Source organism: Rhodamnia argentea, chromosome 6, assembly GCF_020921035.1.
Source record: "Rhodamnia argentea isolate NSW1041297 chromosome 6, ASM2092103v1, whole genome shotgun sequence".
Classification (NCBI taxonomy): Eukaryota; Viridiplantae; Streptophyta; class Magnoliopsida; order Myrtales; family Myrtaceae; genus Rhodamnia; species Rhodamnia argentea.
This window is the reverse complement of record NC_063155.1, coordinates 24,549,383-24,566,279: the sequence shown is the minus strand read 5'-3', so window position 1 is coordinate 24,566,279 and position 16,897 is coordinate 24,549,383. Positions and strand designations below refer to the sequence as shown.

General features: G+C 41.9%; 2 protein-coding genes across 17 annotated transcripts; one reads left to right on the top strand and one right to left on the bottom strand.

Moving 5' to 3' along the window:
* The first annotated feature begins 53 nt into the window (after window positions 1-53).
* LOC115749364 (cyclin-dependent kinase G-2) lies at window positions 54-6,191 on the top strand. 14 transcript variants are annotated; one of them, XR_004016319.2, is made up of 9 exons: window positions 55-2,334; window positions 2,527-2,662; window positions 2,762-2,850; window positions 3,044-3,155; window positions 3,238-3,344; window positions 3,506-3,668; window positions 3,737-3,864; window positions 4,051-4,135; window positions 5,122-6,191. XR_004016319.2 is itself a non-coding variant. In XM_030686147.2 (6 exons), the coding sequence occupies exons 1-5, from the start codon at window positions 587-589 to the stop codon at window positions 3,124-3,126; spliced, it is 2,079 nt and encodes a 692-aa protein (XP_030542007.1). In that variant the 5' UTR covers window positions 54-586; the 3' UTR covers window positions 3,127-3,155; window positions 3,238-3,348. The 14 variants fall into 14 exon arrangements, 2 of the variants coding, with proteins under 2 accessions (XP_030542007.1, XP_030542003.1); XR_004016318.2 differs by having other exon boundaries at window positions 3,506-3,864; window positions 4,096-4,135; window positions 5,122-5,206; window positions 5,752-6,191; XR_007198595.1 differs by having other exon boundaries at window positions 3,506-3,864; window positions 4,096-4,135; window positions 5,122-5,206; window positions 5,554-6,191.
* Window positions 6,192-8,196: 2,005 nt separating this feature from the next.
* LOC115749367 lies at window positions 8,197-12,637 on the bottom strand. Of its 3 annotated transcripts, XM_030686149.2 has the most exons (5): window positions 12,015-12,636; window positions 11,622-11,984; window positions 10,360-10,791; window positions 9,881-10,187; window positions 8,197-8,915 (listed from the first exon to the last, which is right to left on the bottom strand). In XM_030686149.2, the coding sequence occupies exons 1-5, from the start codon at window positions 12,090-12,092 to the stop codon at window positions 8,773-8,775; spliced, it is 1,323 nt and encodes a 440-aa protein (XP_030542009.1). In that variant the 5' UTR covers window positions 12,093-12,636; the 3' UTR covers window positions 8,197-8,772. The 3 variants fall into 3 exon arrangements, with proteins under 3 accessions (XP_030542009.1, XP_030542008.1, XP_030542010.1); XM_030686148.2 differs by having other exon boundaries at window positions 11,622-12,635; XM_030686150.2 differs by lacking the exon at window positions 10,360-10,791 and having other exon boundaries at window positions 11,622-12,637.
* Window positions 12,638-16,897: the final 4,260 nt, after the last annotated feature.

The following is a 16,897-nucleotide window of genomic DNA, read 5'->3' as shown; positions in this document are numbered from 1 at the left end:
CACACAAGAGGCCCATCATCAGCCCATATAAAATGCGCCGCGACCAATCGAGATCTCTCTCTCCTACTCGCTACTCTCTCGATCGAGGCCTCTCTCGCTCTCGCAGAGCAGCGACTCGCCCCCATCTTCTCTCTCCTCGCCATTCTCTCTTCATCGTCGGTAAGCCCTTCAACAGCTTTTCTCTGTCCACTGTTCTCTCTCCCCCCCCGCCCCCCTCCCCCGGCGGCGATCGCGGGACCCGAATTTTTTCCAGGCGTGACGTTTTGGGGCGCTTCGGTGTCCCTTAGGGTTCAGTGTCGAATCTCGGTATATCTGTCATCGATTTGCACCTGAATTTCGTGCTTCCTAGACAGGGTACATAGATTGGCGTTGCTTCGTTGTTATTCAACTGTTGAATTGGGTGTGGAATTCTGGTTATTCCGATTAGGGGTGCGTGCGATTAGGATTGGGATTTCTTTTTGTGTTTTTGATTGTTGTTGTTGTTCAGTGGAAAATTGAAAAAGACTGGTGTATTTTTCTGTTTCTGAGTAGAGGTGCAGTTCTGTTAGGGTTTCTTAGATTGAGCGTGTATTTGTGAATATACTATATGGCGGCTGGGAGGCATGGAGGTTATCGTGACAATGAGTTGAGGGACCGTGAGTCTAACATGTATGTGTCAAAGCGGGATTTGGGTTATTCTAAGGAGGAATGTGACCGGAGTGGGAGCAGTAATCACGATGGGGAGCAAGTCCGAAGTCGTAATGCTAGAGATAGCGCTAGGGTTAGGCAGAAGGATGTTAAGGAGAGGGAAGTGGCAAATGGCGCATACCACTCCTTTTCGAGTAGAAGTGACTCTGGGAGTAGTGGAGGTGGAGGTGCAGGTGCAGGTGGGTCTAGGCATCGTGGTATTTCAGTTAGGACCATGGATAGAGAGCCAGGTGAATTGTCCAGCGAAAGTGGGTCTGACGACGCCATTGAGTCTGACACACAGGTTAAGGACATAGAGGTTTTTAAGACGGCAGAGAATGGGACCCACTCCCCAGTAGTGGAGAAGAAGAGGAAATTCTCGCCCATAATTTGGGATAGAGATGATGATGAATCAAGTAGGGCAGTGAAAAGAAGGGCTTCCACCACAGTTACTGCCCTTCCTCCTCCACCTCCACTTCCTAAATCATACCGTGAGATCCCTAATACTCACAATGGGGTTGTGCAGATCTCTTCAGTTAAAAGTGATTTAGGTCAAGAACCACAGTCTTCCTCACCTGTTACTGAAAATGTTAATTTAAGCGGTGAATCTGGGGCTGACTCTCCGTTAGGACTGTCTTCAGCATTTGCTTTACCTTCAGATGGTAATCCATGGGGTAATGATCAGGAGGCAACACAATTAGAAGATGAAGATTACGTGCCAATGCGTAACATATCATCTTCTAGGTGGGCAGCTGGAGATAGTTCTCCAGTTGATGAGGGTGAAATAGTAGAGGATGAAGATTTGCCTAAGAGAAGAAAGAAGACACCGCTGTTGGAATCATTAGGAATCAGAGGGCGTGGCAAATCGGTCAGTCCTGAGCTGGGGAAGCTTAAGAAAGATGGTTCAGACGGACTTAGTGGCAGGTCTTCTGAACCTGATGGGCGAGGTGGTGCTGCTGGGTCATCCAGTGATAACCGCTATTCTGACCATGACTCGGATAAAAATGATTACATGGATGTTGATGAAAAGAACCGTCATGATGATATGATCAATGATATGTCTGAAACTAATTCAGAGAGCGATGATGATTCTCGAGGAACGCCAGAACCTGCTTGTCCGCCTCAAAGAAGTGTAAATATGCTGCAGGGTTGTCGTAGTGTTGACGAGTTTGAGAGGCTTAACAAGATAGATGAAGGGACTTATGGTGTAGTCTACAGAGCTAGGGACAAGAAAACTGGAGAAATTGTAGCACTGAAGAAGGTAAAGATGGAAAAGGAAAGGGAAGGTTTTCCTTTGACTTCTCTGAGGGAAATAAATATTCTGCTAGCTTTTCATCACCCGTCAATTGTGGATGTGAAAGAAGTTGTGGTGGGGAGCAATCTTGACAGTATTTTTATGGTGATGGAATACATGGAGCACGATCTTAAAGGGCTAATGGAGACAATGAAACAGCCTTTTAGTCAGAGCGAAGTCAAATGTCTAATGTTGCAGCTATTAGAAGGTGTGAAGTATCTTCATGACAACTGGGTGCTTCATCGTGACCTTAAAACATCAAATTTGCTTCTTAATAATCGAGGTGAGTTGAAGATTTGCGATTTTGGATTGGCTCGGCAGTATGGGAGCCCATTAAAGCCTTACACTCACTTGGTGGTTACTCTTTGGTACAGGTAAGCTAAACAGTATCTGTCTCTCTTTGTTTAATTCCCGATGCTGGCATGTGACATCTTATTGCATGTTATTGTTATCACTTTTGTGTGTTTTTCCATAGTTGTGATGAGATATGGCTTTGTGCAAGCCCTCATTTTCCAGTAATCTATGCTATGGATTGTTTGTCACGCTTTTTAATATTTGTTCTGCAGGGCACCTGAACTCCTGTTGGGGGCAAAACAGTACTCAACTGCCATTGACATGTGGTCCCTGGGCTGTATCATGGCTGAAATGTTATCCAAGGAGCCACTCTTTAATGGGAAAACTGAATTCGATCAACTTGACAAGGTGAAAGACCTCAATCTGCTTATATTTGCTGTTGTACCGTTGCTGCTGCTTCAGTGCTTCACTGGATTTTGATTTGGTTACCCGGAATCCTGTCTGCAGATATTTAGAACTCTTGGAACCCCAAATGAGACTATCTGGCCGGGTTTCTCCAAGCTTCCTGGTGTCAAGGTTAACTTTGTTAAGCACCAGTAAGTATGCTTTTTCCATTTATAAACTGCTTGAGTTTACTTGGCATCCAGATGTTCACATTCTTGATAACATTTGTCCCAGGCTTCCAGCTTTGGGTGATTCTGGTCTGGGTTTCTGGCCTTCATGGTGACAACTTCAGTTCCAGAGTATATTTCTCGTTTATTGATTGACAAGTGTTTGTGTTACTTTCAGGTACAACTTGTTGCGGAAGAAATTTCCACCAACATCTTTCACAGGATCCCCAGTACTTTCAGATTCTGGTTTTGACTTGTTGAATAAGCTTCTTACTTATGACCCTGAAAAGGTAATTTTAGATCTACATGTAGTATCGTGCTCCACGTGTTGTATTTGTAGGATGACTTACTTGGTCTTTTATCTTTAAGCAGCGAATAACTGCGGAGGCTGCCCTTAATCATGAGTGGTTCCGTGAAGTCCCTCTGCCGAAGTCCAAAGATTTTATGCCTACTTTTCCTGCTCAACATGCTCAAGACAGGTAACTTGTCCTAGCTTGATACTTTGTTACTTGGGGGAAGAGCGTGGGCCATTTCTGAAGTTTTGTACCTATTCCGGTTGTCTTTTTGGTAACTTATAGTGGTCCCAGTTTGTTGTCCCACTTATGTACTTCTTTTGGTTGCGTTTTGCGTTTGTGATTAGGCGCATGCGAAGAGTTATGAAGAGTCCAGATCCTTTAGAAGAGCAGCGCAGGAAGGAATTAATGCAAGGCGAGCTTGGGGGTGGAGGTTTGTTTGGCTAAATGAATAGGATAGCCTGTAATCCTCATGCTGCAGTCTGTATGCACAAAATGGACATGGTCGAGGTGAGAGTTGCATTGACGGGAGTTGGGAACATATTTATCTGGAGATCATTCATGTTATTTTTTAGCAGGCACCATGCTTGGGTGGAGAAGTTTGTTCTTGGTCTCCATTAGTAAGCCAGATTTCTCGCTGGTTCACTTTGTTCATCGGCTTTGATCACCAATAGATATGCATCTGCGACCCTGCTTGCATCGCAAGGTGTGGCATGATGGCCTTCTTATTTTACTTATCAAGGAAAAATTTCAGTTGAACTTTTGTATGTAAAATAGCATTGACTGTACTCTGTAACAATTTTTCTTTCGGTTTGGATTTTTTTGGCTATTACAAGAACTAAATCGCTATTCATCTTTTCTATCTTTTTGATATTGCCGCTTTGTTTGCAAGAGATGGTGGTCTGAAGTTGAAGGACGTTCTTTTCTTTACATACAGGAAGAATATCAAAGTAACGAGTAACCTATATTTTTGGAAGGTAAACTACCAATTCTAGATTTGAGGGTCCATGTCTCAATATTTCGTCTCTTTTGGGACAATATCTATGTGTATGATATGGTGGATAATGGATCGATGTGAGAGATATCTTGATGCTGTTTGATAATGATCAAGACCATTGGTCTCGTCCAATCCTTTTCTTTGCCATGGCATTTGAAAACTTGTCTGCCTTTTAAGCATGTGTACATGGAAGTGAGTCTGAGGTAACGGAGATTAAAACTTGGGAAAGCCGTTTTTAACGATGATGTTCTAGTGTGTAGCTGATTGAGAAGTTACTTATACATTTTATAAGAACTTTTTGGTGGCAGCCTGAACCAAAAAATCACCATAATCTGGCAAATTCGCTGTCATTCATGTTCGGTCATGTTTATCGCAATAGACATTGAAGATTTAAGCCTTTTGAAGCAACTAGCTATTTTGACCCTATGAGCTGGAAAAGTGTGAACAAAATTAAAAGGGAACAAATTTGCCCATTCGCTATTGTTTTCTTAGTTTGATCACAATCTTTGTTGAGGACCTGAGGTAAGTAGAGAACACGAAGTCAACAAGAGCTATGTCATATTTTTGATACTTCTCAAGAAACTTTTCTGCTTTATTGAGTTGGCCTTTTGACTTCTAGCTCTTTTTAGCGACGAAGATTGAAATTCACTCGATTGCCTCCTGAGACATGCGGATATAAGGAATTCATTGATCGTCTCTGTAAAGCTGGCTGCTGGCAGGTTATTGGTAGCTTGACTAATGAGATATCTTCTGTTTGTCAATGCTTACTGCGTTTGCGGCTTTTTGAGAAGGACGTCTAATTCTTGCCCCATTCGCTTGGATCCAAAATATTGTAACTACGTGACTTATTTTGTGAAATGGGAAGCCCTAGAAATGTCCTTATTGTGCTGATGGCATGTGATGGTGTCAAGATTTCTGTAATTTTTTGGAATTTTTTTGACGTTTGTCTGCGGCTGTCACCTGCAGTATCCAAGTTGCAAGCAGGTTGAGGAGTTTACCTTCAAATTGGATTATAGAACTTCCATTAGTTGTTCGTTCAGGCTCATCAGAGGTACCATATAACTCTTAGTTTCGCTTCGTCATATTGACAGTATCATGTCCAGTTTGGTTAAACCAGATCTTGGTTATTTTATGTTAATATATTGCACTTCATTATGAATCAGAATGTTGCTGGGCATGAGATTTCATTTTAGCTTCTGTCAGGAATATGTGCCATCACTAATGGGAAACATTATCCGTCTGCATCATGCTTTTGGTGGACGAAATTTTCTTGGCTAATTGTGTATCAGAAGTTGATAGATGCTGCATGCTTCTTGAAGACTAATCAGTTTATCGGACAGGAATGAAGTCTTGAAATTTGTCTTTCACTAATTGCAGCTTCCCTTTTTTATCGTCTAGTGGAGTATATTATGGACAACAAATGCCTTTTTGAGACATGCGTATTTATTTGCAAGCTATCAGTTGCAACATTGTGGGAATTGCCTTAATGCTAACTTTTAAAGAGTCATGATGCCTCGAGTGTTTGTGGGTTCATGTCCGCAACCCTCTTTTTTTGTCTTGCCATGTGGAATTTGGACAAAACTGAATTATATTCAGGCTCAATAATGGTGGAGTGAAGGATCAAGCTCTATTACCTTGCTGGTTCGACCTTATCTCTGCTTTTGTTGCAACCCTGGCTCTATTGTAGCTGGAGCATTTCATCGTCAAAATTTTTTCTGCTCCCCCGATTTTTCATTACATCTCCTGTGACTTTGGTTCGGAGAAACTTGGAAGTGCTATTATGATAGGGAAATATTCTTTCTTAGACTCAAGTCCGTGGATCGGGTGCTTATTGGTTTTGCATGTGGGACCTATATGTGGAGCCCATGTTGAACCCACGCCATCTATACGGTTGTGATCGATCCGGTCCATATTGGCTTGGCTCCAAGCGAGAAATTCCCACTGTCATGGGACTTATTACCTTTTATTTGGCTTTATTTATGTGAAGCTCTTCCACCTTTAAGGGAATATAGAGAATTGGCAGGCCTCTGAGAAAATATGATGCATTCGTCTTGGCATTCATTGTTAGACAACGTTCAATAGAAGTTGACAAAATTGGAAAATGGTATCTAAGGTTTTTTGTTTTTCAGAGTTGCTATTAAGTTATACGCTTTACCAGCTCCTAGACAAGAGTTTCATTTGAATGGATGAAAAATGATGCAGCTTGTTGAATCTATTGAATTACATTAAAAGTAAATAGACAAAAATTGGGTCGCTATTAACTGCATTCCATCATCGAGTTTAGTAGGATGCGACTTTCTCTTGTTTCCTAGAGTCATGGCCCAACCTGTCGTGAGTATGGGCAACTATGAGCAGTGATTGATGTGAAGAACGAGTTTTTACATTTAACTATCTTGCTTCGGACCAAGAAAAAAAAAAATTGTGACGGCTATACATGTTTATTTATTTTTTTGGTTTTTTTGTACGCCTGTTCTCTCTTTTCTCTGGTGCCTTTAGGGTAATACGGAGGCAAGAAATTGGCGTCTTGAAGCCTGGATTGAGTTGTAATCTAATGGCCGACACTCGCAGAAGAGAAATCTTAGATGATGGAGGCTTCTTCGAGGAGGTTTATGGCTGGGGGTTTTTAATCTTCTGTTATTGTTGATCCATAATGTGCTCTGGCTCAAGCGTCACGCTTTATCGTGTTTACCCATGAGAAGAACATCGGACGGGAAGCTAGGATTACAATAAGATGGCGATGCAATAGCCAGAGAAAAAGTTGATGCAATATAGGAAGGAAGTGACCGAAGAGTCCGTTCGCTGATTATGAAATCTGATTTGTTCACTCTGCTCATGGACGAGGACCTTAAAACGTTTCTCGAGAGGAATATCTTTCGAATGTCACTTGAAGCAGGAGAAATGCTTGCGCGGATCTTTGTACAATGATTGGGCATGTAAGTAGCAGCGAATGGTCACGCATGGTGCCGATTATGGTCAATTGGGCATCGCCATTGGGCATACAGGTGTTCTAAAATCGAAAAAATCAAAGTGACGGAGTCATTCTATAAAATCTTGTTACTTCTCATTTCACCATCGAGAAACTTCATCTACTTGAATTGCTTCGAGTCTTGGAAGCATGCTTAATTTGTTACCCTCTTCTACAATTCAAATTGTGTTTTAATCAATCAATGATCCAAATACCAACTTCTCTAACCCTCCGTGGTAGTTTGTGTCATATGGAGCGGCAATATTTATCTAGAAGATAGGCTGTGTTAGAAACTTTAAAGAAGACCGAATCATACCGCCTAAGCGAGTTGGAGAAAACTATACGGAGATAATGATACAATCATTTGAACGTCATTGTGCTCGATTCAGTAAAAGTCTTTTGGAAGATTCATGTGTACCAGAACCGTGTCTTCCCAAACATTTAAAATGCGGTTCAGTAGATTCGCACGAAGGCCCTCTGATTCAAAAATGTCGATACATGATGGGTCTGTCCTGTGCCATGTCTAATACTCTCCAACATTGATGACAAAATAAATCTGTATGAAGACAGATTCCACTATTGATGTCGACCGGGTTGCAATGGCAAGCTACATTCCCGCCCAAAATGGTAAAAGAGCACACGCGGTAACAGCGAAATAGCAAAACAGGAGATTTATGTGTAGATTCATCACCAACCATGGACGAGTTACACTCCATGTGTTCTCCCAGACTATCTCCTCGACAAGGAGAAGACGATGAGCTTCTTCTAAAGACCATCGTGACCTCCATTTAGAGATTGTGAGAGATTCATTCGACGATGAATATGCAAGTCATTCACCAGGCAACCCCAAGGTTTTCGACCAAAACAAAAAGGGAAAAAGAAAAGGAAGTGCCATTATTAAGTTTTCAAGTCCAAAACTAGTATTTCGACCAAAAAAACAAAAGTCCAAAGCTACTACGGCATAAGAAAAGCCTATAACTACGATACAGGAGGAGCTCTTTTGGATGGGAAAGAAGTAGTTTATGCGTGTGATGGCCATCCACTCATTGCAAACGGCATTTTACAGAAATTAACTCTAAATGTGAACAAAGTTGAGCAGCCGAATTAGAACTACACAAAATCAAAATCTGCCAGCTTTCAATGTGGACTACAACAAATTCGCCTCACAGTTAAGGGGGCGTTAACAAAGTAGATAATAATGTTCTTTGTGCGAAGAGTGCAATGTATTGAAATCTAGCTGCATCTATAACATCATTTTAGTCTAGCAGAGGATAATAGACAGTGAAAAAACTGAGGTTTTGTGGAAGAAGATAGAGTGGCAGCGGTCAGAACCTGGCTTGGAGACTTCAGGATTCTTGATGTAAAAAGATCGACGGATAGGTCCTCTGAGGAAACTCAAGCAATTTGCCAGCTTCGACAAGTTTGTATGAACAAAGCCATGATCGTCAAGAAAGTTGCTAGAGAATTCTTATGTCTGAATGAAAGCAGTTTGGCAGCAAAAGTGACCGCATGCTTGTCACAGACACTGAATACTTTTCTGATCTGGATAAGGATGCTTCACCGAATTACTGAAATTCAGCCTGTCTCAATGGCTTGACTAGTGCTTTAAACTCATTTCGGTCAAATGAATCCAAGTTAAGCAGCCAGAAGAGCTAACTGGAAGAGAAAACTATAGTTTTCCCGAGCACCCAAGTTACCAATGAAAGCTCGATAAAGAAGATTGTATTGATGAGAGCCCTATCAACTGTCCATCCATAAAGTGTGATTCCCCCTGGGTTGGTCTGCAGGTACATTACTGTAGAACAAGAAGGATCATTTGTATGAGTAACTAGGCTACAATTTTACAAGTCAAACAATTTAAATTACAATCAGATATGTCGTTTAAGATGCTACTGGCATATGCATTTATGAGGATGTAGGAATACATAGAGAGATGAACATGCACACAACTGAGATTCACAAAGTGCTGCTGGAAAGGGAACAGACAAGAAAAGAGAAATTTTGCCAGCTCATTGGTTTATCTGCGCAAAAGATATTAAGTAATGCTTAGAATATATAATTAAGGCGAATAAAACAACATATGGAAATCTGTAAAATCAAAGAGCACAGTCAAAAGAAGGATGAGAGTACAGTTGAACATCAGACTTTGAAGATTTCAGACACAAAACCGTAACTGGTAAACTGTTCAGGTGGGGTGAATGAACACGTAACTCAGTCATAGGAAACAAAAGAACCAAATATTGGATCAACAAATGACAATCAAAGTCACCAACTATGGACATTAAAAAAGAAAAGACAACCTTACATGGGATCTATGATGTAGAACTTCACATGCGGGAAGAACACACAAAGCAATGTCAACACAAGAAGTATTTTATCCAAGAGATACTTTCCATGTCACCTCTCTGAATTTGCTCGTTATAAGAGGCTCCCTATGTTGGAAAATCATGTCATACAAAAATAATAAGCAATTTCCATGCTTAGGACCATTAAATGAGTGTCGCACAAAATGGGACCTAAATTAAAAAAAAAAATGGCATACAAATGCATCTTTAGCTCATCAGTGTTTACTGCAGAAGGTATCTGGAATCTGCAGTAGATGTAGTTCAAGTGAAGATCAAATTTCCAGATCTAAGGGGAATATTTTGATGCATCACTCCTCATGAAAAGATTCTTTTCAATATAAGATTCATTGAATGTGCAAAAAACTGTGAGCAAACCAGTGAGTCAAATCAATGTTCAAAATAATTAGCTCCATACCCAAAGCCTGTCTCTTGTGATAAGTTGACATATAAGTAGCAAGTTGTGTGCTGGTTGGCATTCCGACATATTCCAAAGATTCCAGGTCACTTTCAGAGTAATCTATATGTATTGAACTAAATGCATTCATGGGCTCCTTGCTTCCTACATTATCTGAACCTCGTAAAGATGCTGAACCTGTAGAGCCACATGTCATCAATGCATGCCATTTGCTTGCAATTGAGGCAATGCCTTGGGCCCTATGTGAGATCCTTGTAGCAGCATGCAAGCACAGACTAATCCCAACAACTTGGACAATGGTGGAGACCTACAAAGTTGAAAACAAATTGTGCAAAGAGATTAAACACTAAAATTGAGCTCTCAAGAGGCGCATTAAAGAGGAATTCATTGGCAAAGATCCCTTTCTGCAAAGCCCAAGAGGAAACTCTTAAGTTGAAAGGAAGTAATAATAACGGAAAATGAAGTAGCGTATGACTTACAGCAAAATCACCACCATTAATGACGGTAACGAGTCCACTGTATCCCGTTATTTGGAACAGAGTTATAAACTGGCTTGCCGTGACCACCAAGAATTCTAGGAGGAGGAAAATTCTGAACCTATGGCTTATCTTGGAGAGATAGTACCGTAGACGAATGTGCTCTTCAATGAAAACCAAAACATCAGTCTCTCTTTCCAAGAGCTTCCCGTAATCATCAAAGTGAATAACTTGCAGATTGCAGACCAAATGAAACAAAGTGCTGGCTGATAGAGAGATTGTACTGACATAAGTCCACGATATGACCAACGAGAATAAAATATAAACTGACAGCCACCGTGATTCACGATCTATATATACAAGACGGACCACTTCACGCACAGTCTTCAAAACGAAACAAGGAAGTGACCATAATATGAGCAACCGTAGAGAACCCTGCACAAATTTTGGAGTAAACAAGTTCTTAAGTGATCATAAAGAAGTCCTAGGAACTCAAAAAATAAGAAACTCATCGTACTCCCGAAAGTGGCACATCGAATGTGTTCCAGAATGTGACATGATAACAATTTGCCCTCGCCCTAGCGGTAATTACCATGATGCCATTGTCGCTAAGATTACATGTTTTCGGACTCCCCATCATTGCTACTAAGTAAAAAGAGATTGTTGTATGGCCACATCAGTAATCAAGGACTGACTAAGGAGTACATATGGAATTAGTGGTTAGTTTGGAGGCTTCTGAGACGGCATTCCAGAAAGTAAGATGCAGCAGAGACTATAATTAAAGGATAATAATTCTAATAGTTGCTGGCTGGCTGGCTAAGAGTATTTTTCCTATGTGACTGTGAGCTTGTTCAAAGGCAGCAAAGACAAAAATCCTACCAGCAATCAATCCAGCAGTCTTCATTCATCCATCAAATTCCTAGAACTACATGCATAATTTTACTAGGAGACATGTCATTGTCATCCGCTGCTAGAGAGAATTCAATCTGAAAGGCTAAATAACATAGCTATTTTGCCATGCATTGATAAAGTTGAGACTCAAACATGGAAGTTTGAAGCACATTCAAAGAATCGACGCGTTCTTACAAAATTACTCCATGCGCACACGATAGTAAAGATTCAAGGCAACAGCCCCACAGGCCAGTCCTTCAACAAACAAATAAGGAACAATTCCAAGGCAACCGAAGCAAGTGCATTCAATTGATACAACTCGGCGTAGAGATTTCACTAAGCACACTGATCTCAAAAGACCAGAATCCACTGACCTTAATCTGCTTGATGTACTCGTCTCGGAACCTGGACATCTGGCCACTATAGCGATCCACGAATAGGAACTTCCTTATCCCATACTTGCGAAGATTGTGCGAAAGGCAAAGCAACGAGAACGCGGCGAGGCACGCCTGCGACGCGACTATGTCTAGCTCGAAGTTCTTGATCTGGTACTGCTCGCAGTCCGAGCAATCGGAGAGCTCAAGCACGATCACCGGCAACACCACGCCGATCAGTACGAACGCAGTCCACGACAGCAGGGTTCTGAGCACTGTCGACTGGTTGAAGCCTAGGAAAGAGAGGAACATCTCCAGCTTGTGGAGCGTCTGATCGAGGTGCGGGTCCTCGTCGTCCTCCTCCTCCTCGTGACGTCGCGGCGGTAGGTGATTGCCGCGACTCTGGTCCTGAACCAGAAGAGGCGCCTGTACGGGTGGCTCTGCCGCCGCTGCTGCATGAGGATCCGCCATGGAAGGCAGAGCTCGGAAACGGCGATTCCCTCCAACTCGCGCCGGCGAAGAAGCTGATTCGGAGTTGGAAATCGAGCTAAAGTCCGAGTAATGCCGTGGGCTACTACACTTTTGTCCTCCCTTCTTCAACGAAGTGTCACCACGGAGTCATTAAGTTCAGGCGAAGCAATCAATGGGATCGCCAGACCAAAAAGGAAAACAACAGGAAAAAATTATCGTAGGGTCGCGTCGGATGCGGGTTTCAGCACGTTCTCGTCCGTCGATCGTCGTCGTCTCGTCTCTGAGCGCCAACGGCTGACGATGGATGAGGAGGTGGCGCGACGCCGACCGTACGATCGACGGGGAGGATCGACTTCCTTGGTGCGCCGCGATGCAGAGGATCTTCCGGTTACTTTATTAATGGATTTTGCTGGGGCCATTTATTGTTGACGGGGATCGGATCCAGAACGTACCACCAGCTTTTGTGGGCGAACTGGAGTGAATCAGACCCTGCAAAAGTTTGAAGAAAGAGACAAATTTGGCTCGTGCTTGCGAGTTCACTAAATTAATTAATTATTAAAATAATCTATTAGTTTTTTTTTTTTGGTCGAAAAAATAATCTATTAGTTAATTATCTAAAATTGTGTGGATCTTTTGAGCCCGGATGCCACATTGCTACCGGGTGGGACGGCCTCCCATTCTTTGTCTGGACACGTGGCGAGCATATTCTCTTCTTTTGCCCTTTGAATCCAAATGAATGAATCGCCATTATTCCGAGTATCATAAACCAACCACAGTGGGAAATTAGGACGCGTTCGCGTTTAATCATGAAAATTACTTAAAATTATCTTTTCTTTACACTTCGTTCATAATTTAAAAAGTATTCTTTTTTGAACAAATTGTTCGAATTGTTTTCCTTATCGATAATAATTTATGTATAAATATTTTTGAACACGACGAAAATATTTTTCCATCGTTCATTTTTTTAGATAATATAAGTGATTATTTCTAAGAAAATATTTTCATAAAATAAACCGAGCATTAATTCATAAATGCATGCTTTTGGTTCAAAAGAATAATTCAAAGCATATTGGAGAGTTCGATGGATTGCGTTATATTTTGGTCCAACAACTCTAGCCTACAAAGTGAAGAATGTCGCGATTTGAAGATGGTATGAGCCGTGAAAAATTGTTGCCCAGGTTAAAGATAACACGGGTATTCCAAAAAAGTGGCCGCAGATCTTAAAGGTAGAAATAATGCCACAAATGCTGTTTGATGTCCCTTATTTTTTGCAAATGCTTCGGAGACTACGGATTATGCAGGTCAATACGATCTCAACCATTGATCATGGAGGTCTCATCGTGAGAGTCGGTAGATCAACGGCCGAGATGAGCTTAATTTACCTGATTTATTGACCGAATGAATCCAGATTCGAAGGAAAGCGACCCGATTTCCCCAGTGTCGTGGCTAAGGAGGGAAGAATTCGGCAGGACGAAGATATGGGAGCAACCGGGCGCAAATGCGGTACGCAATGATAATTGATAGATGCTGAGGAAGCACTTCAGTTAGATTAATTAATTAATAAATCTGTAGCTGATTATCGACTCCTGTTCCTGCGGGAAACAAAAGGAAGAAACGAGAAAGGAACGGCCAACTACAATTACAATTCAAGTCAAAGACTTCAAATCTGGTTTCCATGTGATTCGCACGCGTGTACATAAGACTCGACTCACCACCACAAAAGAAAAAAATTTGATGAGCCAATGGATTAAATCTAATCATAGATATTATATCTCACAAAGGTTGACGATATTTTAGTGGTCTTGTGCTTATTTCATTTAAAAAATTAACTTAAAGAATGAGATTTTTTTTCACACTTATTGATCGTTAATCCCTGTCACAATAGTTGTGGGACAACCTAACACACAAAAGGGACAAATTAAACGCCCTGAAACACACAGATGAACCTCGCTTGCAAAGCTTGGTTGCTGCTGCCGGTCTCATCTTGTTCTCGTCAGACGCAACACGCTGTTCCACTATAAACACGACACGTGGTTTTAGTTAGTGACTGCTGATTTCCTTGTCCAGAGAGCTGTCGATCGTGACCCGGGAAATAGGAGTCCGAAAAGGACATCCATTGCAGTTTTCAACCAAGCAAAGAAGAAAGTCAACAGCTGATGTTTCATTTGACCTGTGAAGCATCCGTAGCTTCTAGTTCTGGGGTTTCCAGGCTTCCCAGCCAACACCAAACGTTGCCTTATTTCTAAATTGCAAGATTTATGAACAACGCCTGTTTCCTAGAGTAGCTGGCTTCCTGAAGTGCTCAATCAGTTGTTTTAAGGTGGTCCTATGAATTAGAATGATTTTCCTAAGCAGGGAATAGCTGAGCAACTACGGCACTCGAGACTTCTGCAACAGACGAGAGTGTGCTGCCCAGATAAATGGCATCGAAAGTCCCCTTCTCATATGATCCACCCAACCTTTTGAAGCATGCAAATGGTGGCCCCCTTCTTGACAATATGGACCTCCGATACTCCAAAACAAGATCAGCACTGCCTGCCTGTCCCATGGGGTCCTCGGTGCACTTTTGTAGCGTTCCCCACCTGGAGAAATGAGAAAGATCAAGCAACTTTTTCCAGCCCAAATCCATTTGAAGGGACCCCAAAATTCATCTGTGCGTCTTGTACACTCCGAATAAGCCTAAATATTTGCAACTTTGGGAATGAAGAAGAGAAAAGAGTACATTCGTACCAACTGTTTCTTAAGAACCCGGATTAGAACCCAGATTTCAGTCAATGTTGGCTACAAATCGACAGATTTATCAAAGCAACCACTTTCATTTTCCCTGAAGAAGCAACAAAGATCAGCAATGAAGTGTTTCTTGCTGTCGCGTGCCTTTCTTGAGTAAACACGATTGCATTGATACCCCCATACATAACATGCAAAGGGGTTTAAATAAAGCTACAGTCCAAAGAATTGGAAACATCAGAAGCTAAAACAGTCCTAGAGAGCTTAGCCTATCTAAATAAACCAAGGACAGAAGCTTCCTCGGGGACAGCTTCAGCTTCAGAGAAAAGGTTCCAGCTGACATCTTCCCATCTACGCCTACATATCGGCGCAGTTGGTTTTGATTCCCTGAAGAGGCTGGTATCGCCTCAATAGCATCTTGCTACCATTAAAATATCAAAGAGAGGATTTAGAAGCATTAAGATTTAGGAGGCAGAAAAAAGGTAAAGTAATGTTTTTGCTTCTTATTCGATTTCTAGCATGCGCAGCCTGTTAGCTGCACCCAGACTCCGCTCCTATCGTGATTCACAGGGATCTGCAGCAGAAACTGGAGATTTTCCCAAGTTCCTGGTAAATCCAAGCATTAGTTCTCTTCCACATCTCTCGATTAGGCCTTCTTTCCCAGCTAATCTAGAGCTTTATGACACTGATTCATCCGTGTTCAAATTTCTCAATCAGCTTTTGGAGCATGCCAAGCTACTTTAAAGGACTGGTTGCGCTTGTCGTGCTTGTTTCCTGTAATGGCACTTAACTAAGCAGCTCTGTTATTACATATTTGAGCCCAATTAGCAAACTGATCATTTCAGTAACTCATTAGGAAAACGGGATTCCAACTGAGCCCATCAAGGGAGCAGGGGCCTGCGAAATAGGCATAGGCATTGTTCCTAATCCATTTCGCAAAGATTTAGATTAAAAGTTGCCAGCGTAATCGGAGGAATCCAAGATCAGAGCAAAAGATGTTGCGTGAGTACAGTCAGCACATGGACAGGGACAAGTGTTTCATTTGTCATAGCACCGAGAGCAAGAAACATCCAGACCAATCCCCCTGTCAGGAGAACATGAAGAATGCAAACTTGCCATATGAAAAAAACAGATCTCATGAACGTTGGCAATTTTATCCTCAATCTGGTACAGCTACTCTATTTGGGTCCTTTTCAGACGATTATGATAAGATGTCTTCAAGTCTAAAACCCATCATTTAAAATTCCAAATTCACGTCCAAGTTTGCATCTGCATTGAGGGGGACTGGGTTGCATAGCTATCTACTTTCGCATAAGCAATCTTGTTCCAGGCCCAAATGCACTATTGGTTCACGAAATGTTTAATCTTTAGGCGCAAATCTGCTTATCTAAAAAGGTACCCACTTCTAAAAATGACAGTAGTTTCTAATGCGATGGTCAATGCTTTATTTATAGTCAATGAGCCCGGCCCGGCAGCGCACGTGTGTGGGTCGACCTAGCTTTAGGTAGGTCTTCTCCCTTTCACAAAAGTGGGGTGCCCTTTAGAGCTCAAACTCATATTTGAATTTCCAATATTTAAACCCATCTCCCATCTACTCTTTTTCCAATGTGGGACTCTCCATCTTTTATTTACCATTCAACCTCTTATGGGACTTTGAAACCAAAGTCCCAACAGTTTCATCCTTTGCAATCCACAACCCACAGAATCTTTTTTAAAATAGTCACTTTTCTTCTCTCGTGATCTCACGTCCCAAATAAGTTCCTCTCGCTCAAGAATCCTACCAAACTCCTCTAGGTCAGAAACTCTGAAGTATTCTAATTTCTGCTCCAGACTCCAGGTCAGGTTTAAGTCTGACTACTGGAATCATTTGAAGAGTCCCAGGCAACTCTGCCAATGCAAGGGAACTCAGCACGAGATCAATCGGGCAGAAGCAAAAAGACCAATTTGCTTGCACTTGCACACTACTGCTTATAATCAGGAACGAAAGACCGGTCTATTCTTCCGAGTTTCAATGGGCCACCGGGAAAAATCTTAACTAAAACACCCAAGAGGAACCCATTGCCCACCTTCATGCGACA